This window comes from Paralichthys olivaceus, chromosome 4 (assembly GCF_024713975.1).
Source record: "Paralichthys olivaceus isolate ysfri-2021 chromosome 4, ASM2471397v2, whole genome shotgun sequence".
NCBI lineage: Eukaryota > Metazoa > Chordata > Actinopteri > Pleuronectiformes > Paralichthyidae > Paralichthys > Paralichthys olivaceus.
In genome coordinates this window covers 1210188-1235796 of record NC_091096.1, presented here as the reverse complement: position 1 = coordinate 1235796, position 25609 = coordinate 1210188, and the positions used below count along the sequence as shown (strand labels likewise).

Sequence of the window (25609 nt, the reverse complement as noted above, 5' to 3'; positions counted from 1 at the left end):
TCTGACACAGGTTCACGTACAAAACTAAGAAAATCTCTTTATAAACTGGTAAAAAGACAATAAAACCCACAACAGTGTGAACGTGTGCTGTTTCCTGTTATTTATTATATAACGAGAGTGTTAATACATTTTAATCAACTCCATCCAGAGCTTTCAACCATATCTTGTGGTCGTCTTCACGCTTTGGAAACACTTGGGTTGAACTGCACTTATTTCTTATCTTATAAGTTTGTTGGTTTTAGTTCTAATAGTAGTATATGAGGAGTGATCGTAGTAATAATAGTTTTTGCCATATCTTATATTTTTTATCTTTATCTTTGGCCGAGACTTTTGAACGATGATTTTTTCATCTGTTGTTATAAATGAACTTGTACTTGTTTGCTTGTTGCCTCAGATGTTGTGTGTTCTTGATTTTATTCGACCTCTTTGTGACGCCATAGAAATAAAGTTATTATTGTTTGTAAGTTTAAACTGGTTTTTAAAATCATTTCCTTGTTGTCTCTGATTGAAAACACATTGCGTCTGTTTCGTGTGTTTACGTCTCGTTACAAACTAAACTCACTTCAGGATCATTTCAGCCTGAAGTTAAACTTGTCTCGACATGTTCCAGGTTCTTTTGCTGTGCGCTCAAACCCAATCGTTCCTTTGTCCTACGGCACCTGAACGCAGCCCTGGTGGATGACATAAAAGTGCTTGTTTCCTGCACTTTTCCTGAACAAGTTGACAGTGAACGCATCTCACACGGTTCATCCCACGGGGAGCATGAAGCCTGAACAACACACCAGTGACGGCATCGACCGCAGCCGCTGTCCCGGAGCTTTCTGTGCGTAATGCGCATCACAGCTGATTAGGATCCGAGGATAGAAAGGCCGCAGACGGGACAGCTCGGCCTGTCTCACCCCTCAGGAACCGGACAGCTCCAACATGCACCCGCTCTGAGCCGCCGCACGGACCGCACTCTTCTCCGGAGTGACCCCGCACACCTCCCGGCTCAGAGGAGACCATCACCGGGGACCCCCATGTCTTTCTCCGCTGCTGTCTCCATGGGACAGTGACGGTGTCTCCATCATCTCTCTTCTCTTTTCACGAACACGGACACTCTGGCTTCTGCTGGAGCTCCGGGGGACACACCGGAGGATCCTCAGCGGCGTGTTGTGGTGTCTGAGGCGGGGGAAGAGGACGAGGTCCAGCGGTGAGTGTTGATCCGGTGACCCGCTGAGGACACACATGAAGTTTATCTGCACAACAACACACAACAACACAACAACACAACAACAACAACTTCACACTTTTCTACTTTAATCCAGTTTGTTTCCTGCTGGACATTTCAAGTGTTTCTGTATTTACACCCTCATGTGTTCATCCCAGGTCCAGGTTAGATTTATTATCTTTATATCTTTATTATCTTTATATATTTATTCTCTTTATATATTTATATCTTGATATATTTTATAACCCTGCTGGTTTATTCATCTGACACAGTTTTCTTTATGTAACTGTTCAGGCCTCGGTAATAATCTGCTTCCATTAATGAGTGTGTGAGGTTTCAACATCTCAACAATCAGCTGGCGTTTCCTCCTCTGCTGCTGTCACATGATCATCTGCGCCATCTCTGTTATGATGGTGAGGAAGATCCTCCTCATCTTCATCCTCTTCATCCTCCTCATCCTCGGCTGCAGATCTCGGTCAGTGTTTTTTTTCTGGAGCTGCTTAACAGGCCACGTGAACGGGCGACAAAAACAGCGCGAGGACGGATTTCATAACGGTCACGCGCGCGCAGCCACGCAACTCTGAGGGAAGCTGCAGTGTGATGATGATGATGATGATGAAGATGTGTTTACGTGCGTCCCCTTCCTCTCGTGGTGCTGCTGAAGCAACAACACACACGAGGAACAAAGACAGCCATCATGATGATGATGATGATGATAAAAACAATAATGATGATGATGATATATCCCATGAGTCTTTGCTTCAGGCTGCACCTTGTTTCCTCAGCATCAGGACCAGAGCAGATTTGTGTTTGGTGGCAGATTGAATTGTTTTTGATTGAATCTCATGTTTCACATGCGGATCAGAGCAGAGTGATGCTGCTGTGCTGACACTAAACAAGCAAATCAAAAATCATCTTCGTCGCCATTGTTTGGAGAAATCCTCTCATCCTGAAGATTCTGCATCCAAATGTGGAAAGTGCGTAAAAAAAACACTGGGAGCTCGATGATTGATTCGTTTCTACAATTAACTAACGAGGGCAGGTTTATTTATTTGTGTCTGTTGTTTTCCTTCATGTTAAATACTCGAGGATCCTTTTATTCATTTTGACTTTTAATCCACAAACTCATCAGCTCAGATTGTTGTTAATCATCAGTTTGTTCTTTGTGTGAAACATCTGGGGAAAGTTTCCAGGAACCGAAGCTTGTGTTTGAAGGAGACGAGGAGCTGCAGGTGGAACTGTCACAGTTCTAATATCAGAGGAAGATGAAGAATGAGATTCATATTCTCATCCTGTATTTATTTACACATCCGGGGATCTGCACGCTCCCTCCTCTGCTCTGAGGTGCGTTCAGGCCGCATGGGAAATAATCTTCTCAGCAACAGCAGGAACAGGGCAATAACTCTGAGAGCTTCATTTTCCTGAAACTAAAATATATGATTCAATTTATTGCAGTAAATAACACATCGGTTCTGTCAAAGTTCACACAGAGAAGCTCTGTATTCATACGAGAGGCGTTTGTGTTTTATTGCAGGAAATTATGTTGCATCTATAACTTCTGGAGAGGAGACGGTTCCACAGCCAAAGACCTGAAACCTGAAGTGAAAGAAGCTTTTGTTTAATATAAACACACAAAGGCTCTATCAAGGTGAAAAAACAGAATGAATCAAGATAAATACAAACTAAAGAAAATCCAAACTGAATTAGATTAACTCTATTTAATGAGATTATTATTATTTACTAACTATAGAGGAAGAAGAAGAAGTAGCATTAAATAATGAAATAGAAACAAAACAACTATGGCAACCTTGTGAAAATCTCCAGATGACTCTGTTCACTTTGTTCATCCTCGGAGTCGTGGCTGCTGAAACAACACAGAATCTCTTCCTCTTTCGCAGTTTCACTTTCACAGAGCTTTACTCTGGCGTGTTTTATATCCCACATTCACGAACCACAACTCGTCTAATAGATCTTAACAAACACCCCCTGTTCTTCACCTCCAACAAGAGCAAAAGAAACAACTTAAAAAATGAAACTAAGAGCGGAGAAATAAACCGCTCCGCCTGGTTTCCATCTTTCCCACGGGAGCCTGAAGGCAGCGCAGCCTCCCATTGGCCAGCCGGGCCGTCAATCAAGGCTCCGTCTCCCTCCCACGTGGTGACGTGTGCGCGCAAAGTACCGAGGCCAGCTCGTTGCGCACAAAAGATCCAACAAAAGCTCGAGTGGCTCAAAATGAGACGCGTCAGCAGCAGCAGGACGCGACAATAAGTTGATGAGGCCGCGACACACACATGGAGCTGAGGCCGCGAGACGACAACCAGCGGACCAGCTACACAACAACAACAACAACAACACAACAAACAACAACAACAACAAACCACAGCTGATCGTGCAGCGTCCTGCTCACATCTGATCCAGGTGAGTGACAGCAGCAGAGGAGGAAGAGTCCCGGTGGAAACAGCTGCCAGGGTTGTGTTGTGTTGTGTTGTGTTGTGTTGTGTAGTGTTGTGTAGTGTTGGTCACTCGCTGCACCAGGATCAGAGAAACAAAGCAGCAGCAGCAGCAGTGACACTGTTGCTCCCGAGCTGCCGTCGTGTTCTTTGTTGGAGAGAAACACGTTTAGAGGAAGAGGAGGATTAAGAGCAGAGGAGGAAGAGGAGGCTGCGGTGTCGTGATGAAGAGTGAGGCACGTTGTGTGTGTGTGTGTGTGTGGTTGTGTTGTTTTTGTGAGTCAGAGCAGCCAAGTCTTTTGTCCGGACTCTTCCTGTTTCCAGAGCTGCACAGTCTCTGTGTGAATGTCAGCTGTTCTTCACCTGTCCACTTCATGTCCTCTTCATGTCCTCTTCATGTCCTCCATGTCCTCTTCATGTCCTCCATGTCCTCTGTCCTCAGCCTCCTCATGTGAGCCTGAGCAGCTGCAGGTGAGGAGACGAGGCTGGAACAAAGGAGACACGAGCTCTGCACTGGTTTTTTTGTTTGTTTGTTTTTGTTTTATCCATGAAGAAGTAAATTCAAGAGTTTGCAACAAAAACCAAAAACATAAAACTGTGAAGCAGCAACTGAAGAAAAGACAACACGTCAAACCAAGTGCTGTCGAATGAGAATAATAAAGTTTACGTTCCAAACACGGGCACAAGGTTCTGCACAGCTTGAAGTGAAGATGGAAGGCAGATAACAGGAAACAGTTAAAAAAAAAAAAACCACGATCCAAGTAAACGTGTGGAGATGAACAGAATCAAGAGAAACAAAGAAGCTGCATTGGACATTTACCAACCAGACAACAGCTGTGTGTGTGTGCTGGGGGGGGTTGTCTAAATGCACATATCTGATTTAATCACTGACGGTGATATGTGTGTGTGTGTGTGTGTGTGTGTGCGTGTGTGTGTGTGTGTGTGTGTGTGTGTGTGTGTGTGTGTGTGTGTGTGTGTGTTTACCTTTCCCTGTGCACGTGCGGGGTTAAACTGGGCTAATTCAGAAAGGGGATTTGGTTCTTTTCATGCAGGGATTATTCCTCTGGCACCTGTGCAGATTATTCAGTATGTATGTAAATATGGCTCCTCTGGGGCCACAGGGTCAGTTTCCACTTCTCACCCCCCCAGCCGTGTGAAGTGTGTGTGTGTGTGTGTGTGTGCAGCCATGCTCCACGTCACGGCTGCTTCCTGTTGAGCTGCGGAAGCTCCTTTGTTTTCATGTCTGGCCGCTGGGCTCGTGTCTCGCTGCTGCTCTTCCTGTTGCTGCACATCGAGCTCAACTGGAAACTTCTCGAGCCGCTGAAGCTCGTTTTCATCGTGTTTCCATTGTGTTTGCTTGGTTGTTGATGAGCTGCAGCAGACTTCAGAGTCTAACACAAAGGTGGCGGTGTCCCAGTGAAGCTGGTTTTGATAGATTATCAATAAAAAGATGAAAATGAAACCATGACACTTTGACGACGGCTGTACTTAATTATAATTCAGCAGAAAGATGAATCAGGTGATTGAACGTGTCTGAGAGAAGTCGTTTTAAAACCAGAGAAGCATGAATTCATTCTAATCAAACTAAAGTTCTCAGCATTTCCTCACAAGTGGATGTTTTGTTATTGACGCCGTCTCCTCGGAACGATAACTTGTTCCTTTAACCTGCTTTTGTCGTCAACACCAGAAGTTCGAGCCGCTTTGTTTGAGCAGACGAAAGACACACAGTCTCATTTGAATCAACAACACAGACACAACATGTCAGAGTCCCGCCCTCGTCGTCTGACCTCCAGCAGTAAAAACACACACACACACACTTCACTGAAGTAAAAGTACCACAATGTGAAAATCCTTCTGCTGAATCCCCTGATTCGGTTTGTTTAGTTCATGGAGATTGAAGAAGTAGAGACTTCAGTCATCTGTGAATCAGCTCCTCTGTAGAACCGTCCAATCAGCAGCCGTGAACTCTGGAGACAGGAGGAACTGACAACAATCACGAAACATGAACATTTTCTAACTTGACTCTGAACCTGGAGAAATAAGTGCGTGACAGTAAAAAGTGTTAGCGAAGTTTAAAATGACCGTGACCATCCCGCTGAGGTTGTTTACGTCACGGATCTTTAAAGATTTACATTTATCACGTTTCACGTGGGAATTTTTCATCGTAATGTTTTTTAATGTTTCACTCTGAACAGGTTAGCAAGCTAACGTGAGCTGTGTTCAGTTGGTCAATATTATTCTACATTATATATCTAAGGAGCAGTTTGTGACGTGTGTGTTGAGTCAACACTGCTTTGAACCTGTTGATCTCAAGGTGTCGTAGAGACGTGTTAATCAAACAACCTCTATCTGAAGCTCGCTAACGTTAGCTGACGAGCCACCCTCTTCCAAACCCCATTGTGTTTACATTGTATTTATTTAAGACAGCTGCTCTGTGACTGAATGTGTTTAAATGAAACCAGATCAAATCAAACTCACTGTGGAGATTTGAAGTAAAAGAGTTTCACATAAACAAGAAGCAAACTTCACAACGATCAACTGTTTTCTCTCTGAACCGCACGAACAAACCTCGGTGTGAAGAGACACCAGACCTCAGCCTTTTAGTTCCACTCTGTGAATCATCATCAACAATAATTCAATAGACGAGAGAATCAAACTAAAAGTAAACGATGTTGGAGGACGTGAAACAAGAACACGAGCATATGTCTGTGCTCTTCACCTGCACAGGTCTGTGTGTTGATCCTGTAAAAGTTTGCTGTCTGTTCCCGTCTGTTGTTGTCTGTTGTCGTCTGTTCCCGTTTGTTTTATTCTGTTCTCGTCTGTTGTCGTCTGTTCTCTTCTATTGTCGTCTGTTCCCGTCTGTTTTATTCTGTTCTCGTCTGTTGTCGTCTGTTCTCTTCTATTGTCGTCTGTTCCCGTCTGTTTTATTCTGTTCTCGTCTGTTGTCGTCTGTTTTATTCTGTTCTCGTCTATTGTCGTCTGTTTTAGTCTTTTTTATTCTGTTCCTGTCTGTTTTAGTCTTTTTTAGTCTGTTGTTGTCTGTTCTCGTCTGTTCTCGTCTGTTTTATTCTGTTCCTGTCTGTTCTCGTCTGTTGTCGTCTGTTCCTGTCTGTTCCCGTCTGTGCTGTTTATGACCTGACCTGAGCCGCTCTTCGTTGTGTCTGTGGAGTTCTTCTCTACAGACGGTTGTTTTCATCTCAGCTGTGAAAACTTGACAAACCAAAGTTTCTTCTCTCAGTTTTAGATTTGATCTGATTTGTTTCCTGCAACAAGTTTAAAAAAGTCATCTGCTTCATTTAGATTTTAATAATTGATGTTGGGAGTCTCTGCTTCATGATTAATAAAAGCCAAATTAAGATAAACCACAATTATCTTTCCAAACCAATCTGCCTCCGACCTCAGATAATAATTGATGATAATTAAACGTTTGGCTGAAGCTGGTTCTTGTTTCCAAAACTAGTTAAAATAATGAAACTGAAAAAAACCGATGGAGTTTTTCCTCCTAATTATTTCTATTTACACTTAAATTTGACTTTAGATAAATGTCATTATTCGTGGACTCAAACGATTCGAGGCAGAAATACTCGACACTGATTTGAACTTTTATTGTAAAGTAACAGTAAGAAACACGATGCTGAAGTTTCTGACAAACTGAAGCAGCTCGTCTTCGTTAACACGGAGCTGCTGGTGTCCTCCACCTGTGACGTGTCCTCATGTAAACACGGGTGTGTCTGGCCCGTCCTCAAATTAAAGTTACATCATCGTGCAGCCATGTTGGCCGTCAACACGTGATCGTAATCGTGTAATAGACGATTGTAATCAAATGATTGCCGCGGCAAATGAGTTCATATTGGGAAGTGCAAATCAGAATCAGGAGCTCTAAAAATAGGAAGTGTGGAACATGTCACTCAACACACGTGTGTGTCTTCTCCCTCTGTCACAGGTTTGATTTTCTCCGTGGTGTCTGTGTGGAGCGTGCCACACACCCACTCCACAACAACGACGGCTTTTGCTTGCATCCTCCAGTGTTTCTTCTGTCAGCAAGTCCAGCAGAGCTGCAACTCTTCCAGTGCCAGCCCGGACGCCAGCGAGGAGCCCTGCCCCACTGACATGGTGAAGATGACCAAGTCGAAGACGTTCCAGGCTTACCTGCCCAGCTGCCACCGCACCTACAGCTGCATCCACTGCCGGGCGCACCTGGCCAATCACGACGAGCTCATCTCCAAGGTACGAGTACCTGTCACAGGTCTCACAGCTAACGTGCTAACGTTTCACCGTAGCTCAGGCTAGGTGTTTCGTCATAGCTCGTGCTAGTTTCATCTTAGTTCATGCCAACGTTTGGTCTTGGTTCATGCTAATGTGTCGTCTTGGCAACGTGGCTCATACTAACAGTTGGTTTGGTTCGTGCTAATGTTTTGTTTTGGCTCATGCTAACATTTTGGTTCAGGTTAATGTTTGGTCTTGCCTAATGCTAACGTTTTGCCCTTGTTCATGCTAACATTTTCATCTTGACCAATGCTAACGTTTTGGTTCACGCTAATGTTTTGTTTTGGCTCATGCTAACGTTTTGGTTTATGCTAATGTTTTGGCTCATGCTAACGTTTTGTCGAGGTTGATGCTAACATTTCATCTTGACCAATGCTAACGTCTTGGTTCAGGTTAATGTTTGGTCTAGTTCACGCTAATGTTTTGTTTTGGCTCATGCTAACTTTTTGGTTCATGCTAATGTTTTGGCTCATGCTAACGTTTTGTCGAGGTTGATGCTAACATTTCATCTTGCCTCATGTTAACGTTTTGGTTCATGTTAATGTTTGGACTTGTTCATGCTAACGTTTTGCTTAATGCTAACGTTGTGCCCTTGTTCATGCTAACATTTCATCTTGACCGATGCTAACGTCTTGGTTCAGGTTAATGTTTGGTCTAGTTCACGCTAATGTTTTGTTTTGGCTCATGCTAACATTTCATCTTGACCGATGCTAACGTCTTGGTTCAGGTTCATGTTTATTCGTGGCTCATCAGAACTGGAACCATTTTAAATGTCTCTGAGTCGGGACTCTGCGGTGATGGACTGTTGTCTTCTCCCATCAGTTTGACCTCAGTGTCGTTTTATCTCATGCTCACCTGCCTCGTCGCATCACCGAAGCTCCCGATCTCGTAAAAGCAGAGATACAGAAGCAGCTGTTGAGCATCTGTCTTGTCTCAGCATCGAACACACGAGACGGAAAATGAAGACGGGCCTCAGCGCCCACATGTTTCTGTCAACTGCTCTGAGATGGTTTTATTGTCTGGATCTTTTTATCGCCTGAATATTTCAGATAATGAGGATAAAGACCCGAGCCCAGGGTGTCGTCTTCAGATCGTTTCATTTGAAGAGAACAGGGATTTAGTTTTATTATCAGTTACTATCGAGAAAATCACACGAGAGGCTAAATTAGTTATTCAATTAACGAACAACAAATCGACATGTTTCAGATCTGAACCTTTTTTTTTACTGTTTGTGTTAAAAAGAAAAGTTTGGTCAGAACCTCATGTTTGAGCTGAGGGTAAAAACATCACCTGTAAAATGAGGCGATAAATCCCATCTTGAGTCGGCACTAGATTAGTTTGACAAATGTCCTCCTGCACCTCTCCCCCTGAACTTAACCTTTAAAAATCACCGTCTCCATCTGCAGCAAACTTCCAGTCCTGCGAAGCATCGACATTATAAATGAGCGTCTCTCCGCTCGTCTGGTTTCATGAAAATAAGATTAGATGTGACAGTTATTTAACGCTGTGTTTGCTGTACAGTGCTGTCGGAGACATTCGTCTCTGTGAGACTGTGACCTGACGTGACTCCAGATCACGGTTTATTATAAGAGTCACAAAGTGTCTGGCGGCGCTCGTCTGAATTTAAAGGAGTTCGTCTCAAAAGTGAAGATTTGAAAGACGAACGGACGACAACAAACCTTGATGTCGAGTCTTTTCAGACACGTCGTCCTGTGTGCGATCACTCAGAAAGTGTCTGTGGTGAAATGATTCTGTTTGTGAAAAATACTTTTCATTTATCGTGCCGCGTCTTGTTTTGTGCATCTGTAGGTTTGATGGGACATTTTTCAGTCAAGCAAAAGGAAGCAGATTTTTTTTCTTGCTGGTCAAAGCTTCAACTCATGATTGTTTCTATGAGCAATGAACCTGATGCTCGTGCTGGTTGTTTTCGTCTAAAAGAGTTCTCGTGTGAACATCGAGAACCCGAGAAGACCCAACGAGCATGTGGTTGTGTTTACGTCATCGTTTCCAAAGTGTCTCTAAAACTAATATGAACACGACGAGTTTGGTCTTGAACATAGACAAGTTTGTGGCTTCCAGCACATGAATCCTTCCACATCCTGTCCTCAATCATCGTCAGAGACAAAAACAAACAGACTCCTTCTACAGTCACATCATATTCAGTCGGACGCTGAAGATTTGGCCCGTTTGCTGAGAGAGTAAAGTTCCTAAAAGATCAGATGAAGCGGCGACTGAGGCGGCGACCTTTCACAATAAGATGGTGACAGTGTGCTCCCCGTGTGTTGCACTCTCGCCACTCGCTAAGCTGATTATTCAAATGGCAAAGATGACAGACGATCAGTCTGTGCACTCGCCATCTCCGTGTCCAGATCCATTTGCCTGCTGGCGCTCGGAGACTCGGAAGCTCACGGCTCGTTAGCGCGAGCAGGAAGTTAACAGCTCGGCCACCAGACTGTTGTTCCTCTCTGCAGCGTCAGAGGCCTCGACGTGATCACTTCTAGTGTTGTGAAGTCTGCACAACGAGGATCTCACAGGGTTTTAATTTGAGACCATCGCAAACACACTGATGCGCCTTTGGCCAAAGAAAGCGACTCTCCTCGTCTGTCTGCACCTCACTGACGTGTCGGATCAGAGGAGTCACGGTCAGAGTGAAAACCGTGACCACGCGGGTTAGAGGATGAAAGTTTGTGTTTGTGTTTGTGTCATGCACAAAACTAAACAAATAAACAAACAAATACAATATGAATGAAGCCTCCTGACATTTTTTTTCCAACATATAGAAACAAAAGCTGTCTCCTTCTTCCTCTTCGCTCTTATCACATCCGTGTGTTTCCTGACACGCTGCCGTCATATGTAAAGTGTTGGAATAGTGTGAAACCACCGGCAGGAATGTGTGTTGCGTCATTCCCATGTTCCCACGCGTGCACTTTTTCACGTCCTCGTGCACAAACAAACAAAGCTCATAAATCATTGATTCCCGATGCTGTGAGCAGGTTGTTTTAACTTGTGACTGCTTGTTTCTGCTCGAGCAGCAGGTTATTGAACATCACAGCATCGACCTTCATCAGATGTTAAGTGATGACGGCGGCTCCAAACCGAGCAGCAGATTTTCGGAGGCTGTTTTTTTTTCTTCAGAGTGTGTCTCTGCGTCTGTAGCTCGACGCACCGTTTTCACTTCATTCTGACTCCACGTGGCCGGAGATTAAGAAATGCTTCTGCCCACTGTTGGCTGTGATGCCGCGCACAGCGAGGTCAGAGGAACGCCCACAGTTCAGTTTGAGCCAAGACGCCAGACAGAGGTCAGTTGTTGAAGTGTCGGCTTGTAGAGGTTTTTCTGGGAGGGGTCGGAGGCAGCTGGGGGCTGGAGGTGGAAATAAGAGAGCACTGGGGTGGATGTGGGGAAACTACTGTAGTAAAAGTACAAATACATGGACAGAAATCTAGTCAAGTGAAAGTATCAACTTTTCTACTTCAGTAAAACTAAGTAAGCACGAGATCGTTTAGTTTGAAAATGTTCTCAGAGGAAATCGTGGTCATATGGACGAAGCTGAGTCTGTTTCTTCTTCACAAGGTGATGCTGCTGCAGGAGGCGGGGTCTAATGTTACCTGCACGCTCTGATTGGATAAAAGGACCAGTTCCCCTCTCGTTAACATAGAATACTATTTGATCTTTTTAACTTAACGCTTTATAAAATGTAGTGGAGCAGAAAGTCCACATATTTGCATATAGATTTACAGATACATGAACAATGGACAGTATCTAAATACAAGTACTGTTACTTCCCACAGAACTGCTTTGGTTGAGTTTCAGGACGTGTGGACAGACAAATGCCTGCTCGTGGTTTTGTGAAGAAATTCTCTTCAAAAGAATCTGTTTGTTCTAAAGTAGTTTGATTTAAAGAGACTAGAATAAGTTGAAACTCCTGATTCAATCACGGGTGTAGAACCTGAGGTGAGCGCTCGGGCGTCGCTGCTCCTGAGGCCGGTGACGAAGAGTTTGAAGATGACGGAGAGTTCTTTTGATTGTTTGCAGAAGTTTCTCAGACGTGACGCTGGAGCAGGAATGCTGGAGAACCAGTAGCAGCAGGGAAACAAGTCAGATTTATTACAGTCACACAGGAGCCACGTCTCAGGGAGTTCCCAGAGAGACGAAATAATCCGCTGCACGATTTGAGGTTTCTGCACAAAGAAGGAACTCGTCTCGTGTTGTGGTTTATTTTAAGTTTATTGTTTTAATTGGCAGAAAGAAACGAAACCCAATTAAAGCTGTGCTTTGATTCTATGGAGACTTTTTCAGCATATGGGTTGAAGACAGTGACGTGTGACGGACAAAGTGCTGCTTAGAAGTGTGTGTGAATTTGTCGGTTTCAGGATTTGTGCCTGTAGCTGACCTTTAACCTCTGACCCTCTGACGCAGAGGAACAGAAAACAGAGTCGCTGCCTCCAGCTGTCGAGGGAAGTCAAACTTTCTCTGCAGTAAAAACTCAGGTCGCCGCTTTTAATGAGCAAACTGTTGACTGGCTCGTCTTGTTCACTGAGTCTGCACCAGAAGGTGACGCTTGAACAAATGACCCCATTTGTCTAAACAATCCACTTTGATAATAATTGGATTTCATCGGGGGAGCTTCCTCTGGCAGCCGTTCTTGTTCCTGTCGGCCTCTCGTAGTAAACACGCTGTTTTCATGAAGACGCATCAACTCGTCCTGCAGCCGTCCGACGTCTGACCCAACACTCACCCTCATGACGGGTCCGGGATCGTTGTGCTTCTAAGCCCACAACGCTGCTGAGGAATTAATAACACGAGTAGGAAGGAAAGTTATCTCCACATTATTGTAATTATAAAGTCACCGAACTCTCAGTAACACACGGGTAAAACTCAAACTGAAGACACAGAAATCAGGACAATTTAAATCATGAAAAGTTTAAAGCCCCTTTTGTATTTGTAGTAAAATAACTGAAAACAAAATACTTAAAACTGTTAAAAGAAGCTTAAAGGTAAAAAGGTTTAGTGAGACGTCCGTAGTGATCACAGATGATAAAATGCAAATGAATGATTGAAAGCACAGAATAAATTTACTGAACAAAACCCAGAGGTGTTGAATTAATAATAATAATATTAAATTTACAATGATTTTGAGAAACGTAGCAGATTATTTAAGATGCTGTCACTAGAGAATATTCTGAATGTACGTTAAATCATTTCTGTTAAATGGTTGATTCACGTTTAATCAGATTTTCTCCATTTGATCAATATCTGAAACTTTGACCTTATTAACATCTTGATGTATTAATAAGTTCTCGTCCGTGTTCAGCTCCATCATCACTGCTCCTCAGCATCGACACGTCTAAGCTGATTATGTTGCTCAGGAGAAGATGACACCGTAGTCTGGTGTTTTCCACCACACGCTGCCAAGGGCCGCTCGCCACGACCACGTCTGACTTTCACCCCATGTAGAAATGTTATCGCGCTTATTCCGATATTCTTCTTTTCTCTGCACACAAAGTAAGACAGGACCGTCGTGTCCGTAACAAATGAAGGTTTATTTTGTAGGAGCTCTGCAGGTTCTGGTTGACTCCTCCTCACAGTTACTGTGTGAGAGCTGGAATTCTCCTGAACCAGGTTAAAAAAAAAAAATGAAACGGTTTCTCCTCCCTGAGCTTCATGTCAGCCGGCGAGCGAGGATGCAGATGGAGCCAAAAGAGAGGATTAACCTGAGCACTGAAGGAAGCATGGCAGGCTCAGTGCCCCTCCCCCGCCACCTCCCTCCTCACACTGAACTAAAAATGGCAAAATAACAGAAAGGACCAGAAATGCTTGTTTCCACTAAATTTAGCTCAAGCTGGAGAGACCGCGCTGTTTTATCCAGGTTTCTTTGACGCTCTGTGTTTCCGCTCTTGGATCATCAGACTCACTTTTCCACCTCAACATGTGGACACGTCCAAAGTTTGACAGGCCTGATGCACGACCGGATGAAGCTCCGCGGATACGACGGGCTGGATGAGCAAACTGACAGGAAAACGAAATCACAGATTTTATCCAAGTTGATACCTTCACGCAAAACCTGCAGAAAACCAGAGCTGACGTGTTGTTGTTATTGTGATCCTGAGCGCGCAGCATCTTCTCAGCGTCGCTGTCAGTTTGTGTTTTTATCAGATCTGAGTTACGTCTTAGAGCAGATACCAGCATCATCCTGAAATCCGATAGCGGTGCGAGCGGCGCCTGGGAGGCAGCGAGAAGGCCTGAATACTGAGGAGGGAGGGGTTTATGCCCTGGCTCCGTCCCGCTCTAATGGATTGATCACACTTTTCATTTCTGGTCGTTAACGGGAGCTGGTTTCTTTTCTCCCCCCCCCTCGTCCAACCAGAGGTTTGCCCAACCTCGGATTGCTGACATGCGACTGAGGGCGGCCACGACAGAACAATTTAATGTCGCTGCTTTTAATATCATAATTAAACCAAGTGAATTCTGGGTCAGCAAGGATTTATTGACCTACTCAGCAGCCAGGCTAACAGCACCTCCAGCACGTCTGTTCCAACACGAGGAATCTGAACAGACGTCGGGTGGGTCGGTACAAACGTCCCTGTCACCTTCAGAATTGGTTTGCGATGAGTTTGGAGTCGCTGTGACTTTCCTCGACCTCCCAGGGTTTTATTACGACTTGGACGATGACCCTGATACAAGTCACGATCTCGTAATCACGATGAGAGAGCTGATGGCATCAAAGAGTATATTTCACATTTCAGGACGGGACAGTTCCACCTCGTCGTCGCTCCAAGAAAAGAAATCCATGCTCTTACTTTTTACCATCGCGGTTCCTCGTTCAGAAATCGTATCTGCAGAGGAAACAACCTACTTCCTGTCCGCAGCGGCACACACATGCCCAGTGCGTGTGAATGGTCACGTGATTTGTCTTGTTATTTGTTTCGTATGAGCAGAGGAGAGTTCTCATGTGGATTTAAAAACGCTCGTCTGGACTAAATCCTATTTTATATTTTCAGTTACAATTTGTAAAGAATTATTAAATGAAACACAAGTATTTTGGATAAAATGAACATAATGTAGGATTTTAAATATAAGATATGTAATATTTAAAACTACTTGTTTGAAACTGAATGTTAACGGAACGTCTGGGTTGATTGTGATGCTGAACCTTCGTCAACAGCAGCTCTGTTAATAGTTTCCAGTTAATCTGAATTTATTCCAGTTAATCTTTATTGTGATACACATTTAAAACAAAATAAAGTCGTCTCTGTGAAACCAGATGCGGCCGTTGGGCCTGAGAGACGATGAGACGCCTCTCTGCCTGCGTCTCGCCTCTCGAGGTGGATTTGTGTTCTGCGAGCTTTTGTTCCCTTCAGTCCCCGGTGGTCAAGAGGATTCAGGGATTTTTTTCTTTGTAGGATTCTCATGTTGAGGAAAAGCCTTTTTTAAAACACGTGCAGTTGCAGCGGCTTCAGAAAACGAGCTCGGTAACAACGCTGCTGTTTGCTCGTGTTTCATTAAAGCTGCAGCAGAAAAAGAACCTGTGGGAGTTCTGCAGCCTTCATCTGGCTCAGAAGCTCCAGGATCCTGTCGGGTCGTCTGATAGAAGACGGAGGTTTGTCATTAAAAAGAAACACGATCCATGAAACCAAATTTATTACCTTCGCCGAGCAAGGTCACGTTTGTTTGTTTGTTTGTTTGAATGGATTTAATGACCCGTGGTAGAAGGATGGAACGAGGACGGAGAAGAACCCAAGACTTTTTGATTTGACTTGTTTTCACGTTGTGAGACTTTCCTGAGGTATTTAGTGGATTTCCCAAAGAATCATTCATGGATCTTAAAATGGAAAGAAGTCGTTTTGGTCTTTCGTTTGTTTGTGAGCGAGATTACGCAGAAACTTCTGGACGGAAACTCAGTGGAGGGACGTGGGAAGAGTCGGGGAAGACGTCATAACAGTTTATTTTTCTCTTTCCTGAACATTTCGAGATTGAACATCACGGAGCTGGTATTTATAATAAAAATCTGGATCTGGTGATTTAAATGTGGAAACACCATTGAAGAGATATGAGCTCCGCTGAGTCACATTCTAGTTTGTTGGTTGAAAACAGGTGATGGGTCGAGACAGAACTAATTTAATCATGGTGCAGATCCAGGATCAACGTTTTCGTTGTTTTCACGGAGAATCGTTTCTGGATCTTGATGAAAAATGTTTCGGGGACATCTAGTGAATCTGAAGCTGGTGAATATGTTTCAAGTTGACATTCAAGTTTTCTTCTTGCCTGATTTAATCGGATGTCGCTGTATCGTGTGAGCGACAAGCGTCCTCCTGCTCCTGATGGTTCTGTCGCTGAGTTATCGACAGTGAATCTGGGCTACAGAGGAAAACGCTGCTGAGTAAAAATAGACAGTGGAGAACAGATAAGGGCAGAAAGAGATGGAGACGTCCCCGTGGTTAAGTTGATGGCTGAGCTGCAGATACGACACCCAGTTCCTCCTCCTCCTCCTCCTCCTCTCTGGCCTCCTCTCTGCGGAGACGACTTGTTGTCAACTCCACAGGGATCGACCTAGTTCCCTCTCGCAGCTAAAGGTCACATGTCTTGCTGCTGCGGACTGTGTGTGTTTGTAGATTTCAAACTTCACACAAACAATGAACCCGAGGATGTGACAGTGCGACGTCGACGCCCGCGGCGACAGGAGAGGAGCGAGCGGAGAATAATAATCTTTGTGATCTTCAATCGGCCTCGAGTGAAAGTGCTCCGATCTGAAATCAAACCCTCCCAGCGTGGAGGAACGTGAACACTCTGCTCCCCTGAGCCTCTGCGGTGGTGGCTGTGGTCAGCGGAGGAGCCAGCTGGTGCTCCTATTAGGTAGAATTAGCTCAGCGCCCTCAACCGCAGCCACAAACTTATCTGCTGTGCTCATTTGCAATGGAAAAGGCAAAGCCGATTGGGGCCTGTCTGCCGGCCGAGGGTGACGGGGCGGAGGGAGAGAAGCCCGGCGGACTGTCGTCACCCGCTGTGACAGCTTCACTGCTGTGTTTACATCCAGTTACGTCACGCGTCCACTCGGGATGTTTTATTGTACACTGTGTTTTCGTCACGGCGAGGAGAAGCCGCACGTCTGTGGTCGGTTTCAGGAGGTTATTTATTATTCAGCTTTATTTAGAGGTGAAAGAAGCTGAATTTTCAAACTGTACAGACGATTATTCCAGAAACTTCATAAACATTTCACACTGATGAGATTTTTACAGCTGGATATTTCTGGGTATCAGGATGAGAAGCGTCGTCCTCACGCTGACTAAATAACAGCTGACTCTATGTAAGAGTCTGACATCTAATGTTTTCTATCGAGTTCAGCTAGTTTGATCAAATTAAAACTTGAAGGTGATTTGATTAAATAAAGTTACATTTAAAAAGTTTACATAGAATGTGATAAAGTTACATGGAATTTTAATATTTAATTCAAACGCATAAATACATTAACATTCATTTCAGCCTCATGCACACACACACACACACACACACACACTGCATTTAGTGACAATGTAAACACGTGAATGTTTGTTTAAATCAAACTCCACAGGGAAGTTTGTTCTCATGATTATTCCGTGTGTTTGAGTATTCAGCTGTTTTAGTGTTTACTATCTCATTTGGGATTTAAAAAGGATGATTTGAATCAGGGCTCAGTATCGAGTGTGTGTGTGTGTGTGTGTGTGTGTGTGTAGTTTATGTAATATCCCACTAAACTGCGTCTTGTTACTGACGTTCCTTCATTCAGAAAAGCTCAGATCCTCATCATGTGGAGCCTTAAAGTCTCTTCTTCTTCTTCTTCTCCCTACAAACGCTGTTTTGTTGTTCTGCTGATTCGCTGAATATCTGGAACACGACACATCATCGGTGAAGCTCAACACCAAAGTAGAAATCTGACCCTTTTTATTAACGGATTTTTATCCAGATTTAGATTAATCTGGTAAATGTAACTTCATCCATCGCTTCACATTCTATTAAACTTTGACAGATTTTAAAAGTGCCACCAGCTTTTTAACGTCACGTTTTCCAGAAAGTTAAAATGAAGTTTGAAGTTTTCCTGTTGAACGATAGAAATCCAGCGTCAGCTCTCGACACGACGGTTGATTGACTCGCTCTGTCTTTGTGTTTCCACCTCGTTTTATTCTCACCTGCAGCCAAACTGGATTGTGGGAAACCTGATGAGGTGGAAGAACGAGTATGGGCAGGAGTTAGCGGGAGAGAAGCCGCCCGGGGCGTCTGCTGCAGACGTTCCTGTGTCTCAGTCTGGTGCCGCTCGTCAATGTCAACTTACATGATCTTTGTTTTTCTCTCTTGTTTCAGTCATTTCAAGGCAGTCAAGGACGAGCCTACCTGTTTAACTCAGTGTAAGTACGAGTCTCACAACTCACCTCCATTGTTCTCATCTCAAAGTGATGATGGTTTGTTCACAAGTCATTCGTTGGACTCATTCTCCTGAAGCCTCTGCCTTCGTGTCATTCAGTGTCGTTCTTTACGTGTGTTCTCCGACACACGGGACGCTGGCACACGTGAAGTTAACATACAAGCTAGTAACAACAATAACAGGACGCGTGCAGATGCATGTGAGCCAGAAGGATCCGTGTGAGGTGTTCGGGCCAGAGAAGAGACGATAGTGATGTTTCCATCGTCTCTTTTAGTTTGAGTCCTTGATCACGACCCTGCTGGGAGTCTCCTCAGATTTGAATGATTATTTTCATTACCGGTTAACGTGCAGTTTCTCGAGTAAACGAGTCCCCGTCGACGTCTTCCAGAGTTTTATTTTGTCTGAGAACTTTAATTGATGCTGTTTGTGTTAAGTCGTTAGCTCTGTCTCCAAAATGTCAACGCTCATTTTGTTTGATGCCAAAATGTTTTAGACAAAGATTCAGTGAATTTCTTTAAATCTCATATATGGACAATTAATAGAGATATGAATTTAAATATGAATATTTTAACCCAGTTTTACAAAGTCGGCCGGTGAAAAAACATTTTAAATGTTAATTTCACACTTGAGTTTCATATTTTAAGTAAAATTGATCTTTAAATATAAAAAAATCAGCTTGTGTTCTGCAGTTTGTGATGAGCTGCTCGGCTCTTTTCACATATTTCACTGCAGCAAGTCGCAGGTTTGTTTTGTCATGAAAACAAACTCCACCATCAGAACCATTAGACTCAATGTAAACCTCATAAACCTGTTTGTCTTTATTCACACAATGATTCAGATATTTTGATCCGAATAAGAAGGAGAAGAATCTCCAGAGAGAGAGAGAGCTGAGACGTGCTGCTCTCTCTCTCCTCTCGTCTCTCCGCCATTTCTCTTCCTGTCAATGCCACAAGCGCAATGCATGATGGTTAGTGACCATCGGTTGCACACTACTTTTTAACGATGCACTGTGGGAAACAATGAGTGCACTATATATATATATAGGGCATAACAAATTTCACTAAACATTCGAACAGCACTTCAAAATGTTAATTCCTCTATGTGGTGATTTCAGATCTTCTGTCTCTGACCTCTGACCTCTCGTCTCCAGGGTGAATGTCGGCTGCGGGCCAGCGGAGGAGCGGGTTCTCCTCACGGGTTTACACGCTGTGGCTGACATCTACTGTGAAAACTGTAAAACCACGCTGGGCTGGAAATACGTGAGTCAAAGTTCCACCTGAGACCTTTTACCTGTTTGTGATGTGCAGCTTTACAACACGTCGGTGGCTAAGTGGCTCCAAATGGACGAACGATAGAGCGACAGGTCAGGAGAACAGGGTCGCTCATTAAAGAGCCGTTTGTTAAAGCCGTGGTGACGGTTTTTTATGCTCAGGTTTGTGTTTAGACTCCGAGGCCGAGCTGCTCTTTGGTCTCCTGGAGCAGGAGATAATTACAGAGCCGAAAGGTTGGCAGCCGACAGCCAGAGCGGTTCCTCGGAGAGTCTGCAGTGATTAAATGTCAGGACGTTTTGAGGAGGCCTGTCGCGGTAATTGTCTGAAACGGCTGTAGAAGGGTGTAAAATAACTGAACAGAGTATGAGACAGAGACTCACTTAAAGCTTCAGTCAGTGACAGAAACAATTAGAGATTCTCAGAAAGGCGCCGCGAGCAGATCAGAGCGGAGCTGGTTCACAAGGCGAAGCAGGCGGAGGAAAATAATCACAGACGTGGGCGCCGGGCGACGTCCTGGTTCTCGTGACGCTCAGCAGGACGAGACGTTTCACACAGATCTTCATGAGACGCACGGTCAGGAGAGGAAACTTCAGTTTTCACTGCATCGCTCAAAATTCTGCTTTTCACTGAAGAGGATGACGAACAGACGGTTTATTATTTAACAGCTTCTTCTGCCGCTAACGACCGAAAGCTTCCTGTTGACAGCGGAACACGCATGTCCAGAGTATGAGAGTGGTCACGTGTTAATAAACGTGAAATGAAATATATTATCATATGATTTCTCTGATTTTGTTTATTATTCCTTCTGTTAATTACTTTTTTAATGAAATGATTAAAATGTAGGAAACCATCAGAGTAGATCGTGTTAGAGTAGAAACTCTAAAGGGAAAAGTTTTAAAGTTTTGAGTGAATCAAACTAAATTCAAATTAAATCTAGATGAGTGTTTGAAAGGTTCTGGTTCTCAGGGATTGTTCGCGTCGCTGACGTGTTTCTCTCGTCTCTGGTTGTTTTGCAGGAACACGCCTTCGAGAGCAGTCAGAAGTACAAGGAGGGAAAGTTCATCATCGAGCTGGCTCACATGATCAAGGACAACGGCTGGGAGTGACGCTCCGACTCCTCCTTTCCTCCGACCTTGGAATAATCTTTATTGAACTGCGTGGAGCGATGATGTCCTCCCATCACCCCGCCCCTCCCCAACCACCGCCCACCGCGCCCAAAAAGAAGCAAAGACACACCTCCACGAACAGTCACCCGCTCGTCTCCTTCGCGTGCACACGCCCACCTGCTCATCGTGAAACAGGGCGAACGGCGAGGAGGCGGGGCAACTCTTCTTGAAAAATCACGTCGCAGGAGTCCGGTCGTTTACGCTGAAGATTGTGCGTCCTCCTTCGCGGCTCCAGAGCTTTTGGGTTCGATGCTCACTCACCCACTCACTCACTCACCCACCCCCGACCCTCCTCCCCACCGCGAAACACGCTTACAAGTGATTGTGGTGATGTGGCGCCCGCTCTGCCACCGGGGACGGACTTCACTGAAAGGACATTTCTTTGTTTCCCTCATCCAGCGAAACGACTCTGACGACGTGTTTGATTTTTAATTTGCTTTAGTTTAGTGGGTTTGGTCAAGGTTTTTTTTTTTTTTTTGGTTTGATGGCGTGTGAATGTTACTGGTTAGCATTTTATTTCCCCGTCACGTTCTGTTTATTTGTTTCGGGCTCGTCGTGACTCTGCCTGTAGCTGAGCATGCTTTTCTTTGCTAATGTCCAAATGAGCGATCAGGGACGGGTGCGGAGGGGGAAGGGAGTTTAGCGTAGTAACGAACATGTAGCAGCATCTCGCTTGTTTTTAAAGTGGCAGCGGATCTGATTGCAGTAGTGTGAGATTTTATACCTGATACTATTTTCTGTTTATATCTTTTTTTTTCTTAGTTGTGAATCTTCGTTTACTCCCCCTTCTGGTAGCACCTGATATTTTCCTTTTCGACATAAAGGTGTGTGTGTGTGTGTGTGTGTGTGTATATAATATACACACACACATTAATTATATTTGTGGTGTTTGGCTAATTGCGATTGTGGCTGGTCCCATTTTGCAGCAGAAACATGAAAAGGAGCAGAACCTGACGTCAGTGTCACTCGTCATAAAACAGATTGTATTATTCCATCGTGTAGTAATATGAGAGACACAAGTACATATGAGTATAAAAACACATCCTATGATTACATATCCATAAATACTATGAAAATGTTCGTAGTACGTAGATATTGGAACATGGATTCTAAATATATATATATATATTTGCTGTCATGCACATATGTATATATGCATATGACTGTGTGTGTGTATATATATGCACTGTGTGTGGTCACCATTACACAGCCGCACACTTGAACGACGCTACTTCGTTTGCACTTTGCAGAGGCCGTCGCTTCGTGTCGGTTTGGAGGCAAAGCGTCGTCTGTTTTTCAGTTTTGTGTTTTCTCGCAGATGAACGACAGGTTGTCGGAGACTGAGAGGAGCTTTGATGGTTTGTCGGGACTTTAGTGTCGGCAGCAGATTTCTGATTTCATCTAAATCAATTCTGCTTTTCACCTCGGGCTGATTTTCAACCTGAGGAGAAAAGAGTTGTTTCTTTGCTGCTGTCACCCCCCCTCCCCCTCCCCCCTCTCCCCTCCCCTCCCCCCTCCGGTAGGTCTTTTGCACTTTATGCTTATCCGTCTCTTTGCGGACGCCGTCTGTGATTTGCCTCTAAGCCGCATGAATCCTGTGCCTCTTCAAAACATGAACGCCCCCCCTCCCCCCCTCCGTTTATTGTGTTCTCTTTCTGTTGTGCAGTGCATAACTCCGCCCCCCTGGTTCGACGTGGCCCTCGAGAACCTTCTTCACCAAATTCCTGATTCTGCGTTCCACAGACACACGTATATATATTTTCTATGTTCAGATTTCGAGGTGCAGACACAGATGAATATTCAGTCTCTTGAATCTCCGGGTGAAGACGGAGGGAGACGTTTTGGACGACGAGGGGTGGGGGCGGGGCTTGTCGTTTGAGATGGCCGCAGGTGGGACAGGGAGAGATTTAGAAATCAGCAGTGATTGATTACTTTGCCGGCGAGGTCAGTCATATCACCACCTTTAATCCTGAAAACAAAGACAATGCAAACCCTGAGCAGTGAAACCTACTTGAAGATAAACAGCTGAGATATTGGCCCTGTTACAGTTTTTGTACATAAAGTAATATTTAAGGTTTTATATGTATTTCTACCGGGTTAGTTCTTTTACTTCCCCAACTTGAAGCACTTTTGTTCACTGTACCTCTGGCTGTGTGTGTGTGTGTGTGTGTGTGTCTCCGGCACACGAAAGCGAATGTTCAGTTCCTTTTCCTCCGACTGTTTTATTTCTCTGTTTTTCCGTCTGTTTAGTTTGGAAGTTTTTTTATCTGATGGGTTCAGTTGTTTGTGTTTTTTCTGTCACAGCTGTTCGGTGTCACCGTCTCTCCCGGTGATCTGCGGTGTTGGAGTCAGGTTGTAGTTTGTTTGGAGGAGATTTATCCCCGTTGTTCGTTTGGTTGGTTTATTGTAGCTCGTGGTGCGAGCCTGTTGGAGGGTTCAGGTCTCTGCTGAGACATGTAGACGTCGAGGGCGAGCTGGAATCTCCCACCGTGTCGCAGGGAGAGCCTTTACAAAAAAAAAACCTTTCCCACCACAGTCAGTGTCTGTACGGAGGACGTCGTCCCTCTGGCAGCCGCAGTGGACGTCCTCAGCTTTGAGCAACGCTGGCTGTGAATGTCTGATTGTATTTCTTGAAAACTTGCTCATTTTCTTGCAGGTTTTTTTCCCTGAACGCTTTGATTTGATTGTTTTGATGATGTCGACCTCAGTTGCTTCGTCCCAGTCGAGGAGCTGCTGCCGTTACACTTTGTGTTTCAAGACATTTCAAAAATAATTCAGTTTTAAAGCCCAAAAATGAAAGTCTCTGTTAAACCGTAACCTTTGGGAAATAGACGTGACCACACTGAGTCATCGGTGCTGGTAAACTGGTAAAGTACATTTCATGAACTCTGGTTTCTGGAAACTCGCCAGAGTTTCTCAGTGATTCAACTGATGAGGTTCACACTTTTGTTTTTGTCCCTGAGTTTTTTTAAAGAGCTCCGAGGACGAGACATCTGAACATCCACGTCTCAACTTTGCTCCTGACTTGAACTCGAACTCAAACTCTGACTTTCAAGGGCTCCACCCTTAAAGATAACGGCTCCTGAACTGGGATGAAGCATTTTAGGTTCGTGTCAAAACTCGGAGGGAACCAGCATTTGTAGGAAACCTTTTTTTTTTTTGGGCCCATAAAATTTGATTAATCACAAGTTTTAAACGATGACTGGTCCGTCAACTGTTATTGTTTGTGTCAGTTCAATTATCGATAATAGTGGAAAATAGTGGAAAAGGCCCAAAGTGACATTCTGAAAATACAACGTTAAATGTATCGTCATAAAAACAACAAATATTTAAATATAAGAAGCCGGAACCAGGATTTCTGCTTAAAATATGATTTAGAACATTTAATCACTAATTATAATTGTGGCCAGCAGGGGCGCCACAACAAATCTCTGGCTCGTTCTCGCAGACGTCTGCTTTAATCGTTGCTGGACGGAGCGGCACTGGTCCCACTTTCTTCTTCCACGCAGCCCGTGTACTCCGACATGGCGTCCGGCAGCAGAGCCTCCGTTCTCTCCCCTCGATCAGTCAGAATAAGTGGAACCGACAAAAAGCCGTTGCCAGTGTCACGCCGGCGTTTACCAAATAAGAACCAGGTTCTATCGAAACCGTCGCGTGTCAGTCGACAGGAAGGAAAGACGCCAGGCACCGGGCGTCTTCTGCAGATTCAACCGTGAAAAACCAAAATCAAAGAGGAGAAATCCCGTCAGTCGTGACGTTTGTCTTTCTGTAGAATGTTTTGATTCTCTGGACTCGGCAGCGTCACTGCGTCCTGGAAGACAGATGTAGATACTCGCTGCTGAACACTGTTTACTCTTCGTTGTTTTCCTGTGACACTGGCTACCTACTTTTTGAGCTCCGCTGCTCCGCGACACACAAACCTGACGGGATGTTGCTCCGAGGGTCCACAGGGGAACAGACTGTTCTTTTCTTAGGACTGTGCAGCGACAGGTCTGACGCATGTTGTATTTATAATGGCTATATGTCGTGCCTGTTTTATTATTATTATTATTATTATTTTTTCCTAAATTTTAAAACAAATATATGCTTTTTATTTGACTACATTGCTTTGCATTCTGTATTAGTGAAGCCATGTCACATGTCTGTTTTCACTCTAATGTAAACTATCAGATATCACAATAAATTTTCAATGGCATTAAGTTGTTTGTCAAATATTTCACAGTTTTATTGAGTTTTCAGAGGAAAGTGAATTTTAAAAATACGCACGTGATCTTTCGCAGTTTGTCGGACGACGGTGGAAGTTTTCTTCTTGTTTCCGTCTCCGCCACGTGTTGGATCATTTGTTTCTGAAATTCAAGCAGAAGAAGAATTCCAGGTTATTCCTTGATGACTTCACCAGCCGAGAGGAGCGTTCACTCCTCAAGCCTGAAAAACAAACGTGCGTCAGTGATTTAGATCAGCAGCTTCAGAGATAAAGACAAAACTCAGGACGTCTGGAAGCTGTCGACAAACACTCAACGTTACTAAAGGTCCAGTTTTAAGATTCAGGTGAAAGGAAACAGAAATGTAGAATAATCCTCACGATGTTTTCACTAGTTTGTTTCATCTAAATTATATGAGTTGTAGTTTTCTTTACCTCAGAAAAGGCCCTTTATATTTAAATACTTTATATTTAAATACTTTATATTTACATGGAGGGGATCCTCTCTACGGAGGCCGCCATGTTGTTTACATGAGTCCAGACTGAACAAACTAAAAACCTTTTGAGTTTTTATGACGACTGAAGCTGCCACAGGTTCTTCTTCATGTTTGGAAGGAGAGGGGGAGGGGGAGGGGTGTTCAGCTGCAACAT

The 25609-nt window shown here is 44.2% G+C and overlaps 1 protein-coding gene across 2 annotated transcripts; it reads left to right on the top strand.

The window, feature by feature from the left end:
- Positions 1-713: 713 nt before the first annotated feature.
- On the top strand, positions 714-24952 carry ypel1 (yippee-like 1). 2 transcript variants are annotated; one of them, XM_069523224.1, is made up of 5 exons: positions 714-1192; positions 7604-7887; positions 18260-18303; positions 19471-19579; positions 20608-22259. In XM_069523224.1, the coding sequence occupies exons 2-5, from the start codon at positions 7771-7773 to the stop codon at positions 20695-20697; spliced, it is 360 nt and encodes a 119-aa protein (XP_069379325.1). In that variant the 5' UTR covers positions 714-1192; positions 7604-7770; the 3' UTR covers positions 20698-22259. The 2 variants fall into 2 exon arrangements, with proteins under 2 accessions (XP_069379325.1, XP_069379324.1); XM_069523223.1 differs by lacking the exon at positions 714-1192 and adding an exon at positions 3365-3628 and having other exon boundaries at positions 20608-24952.
- The last annotated feature ends 657 nt before the right edge of the window (positions 24953-25609 follow it).

What these genes read in the sequence shown, in the direction of transcription:
- ypel1 (XM_069523223.1), top strand. Translation starts at nt 7,771, where the DNA reads ATGGTGAAGATGACCAAGTCGAAGACGTTCCAGGCTTACCTGCCCAGC. An exon ending in GCCTACCTGTTTAACTCAGT is followed by an intron (nt 18,304 to 19,470) that starts GTAAGTACGAGT and finishes TCTCGTCTCCAG; the next exon opens with GGTGAATGTCGGCTGCGGGC. An exon ending in CCACGCTGGGCTGGAAATAC is followed by an intron (nt 19,580 to 20,607) that starts GTGAGTCAAAGT and finishes GTTGTTTTGCAG; the next exon opens with GAACACGCCTTCGAGAGCAG.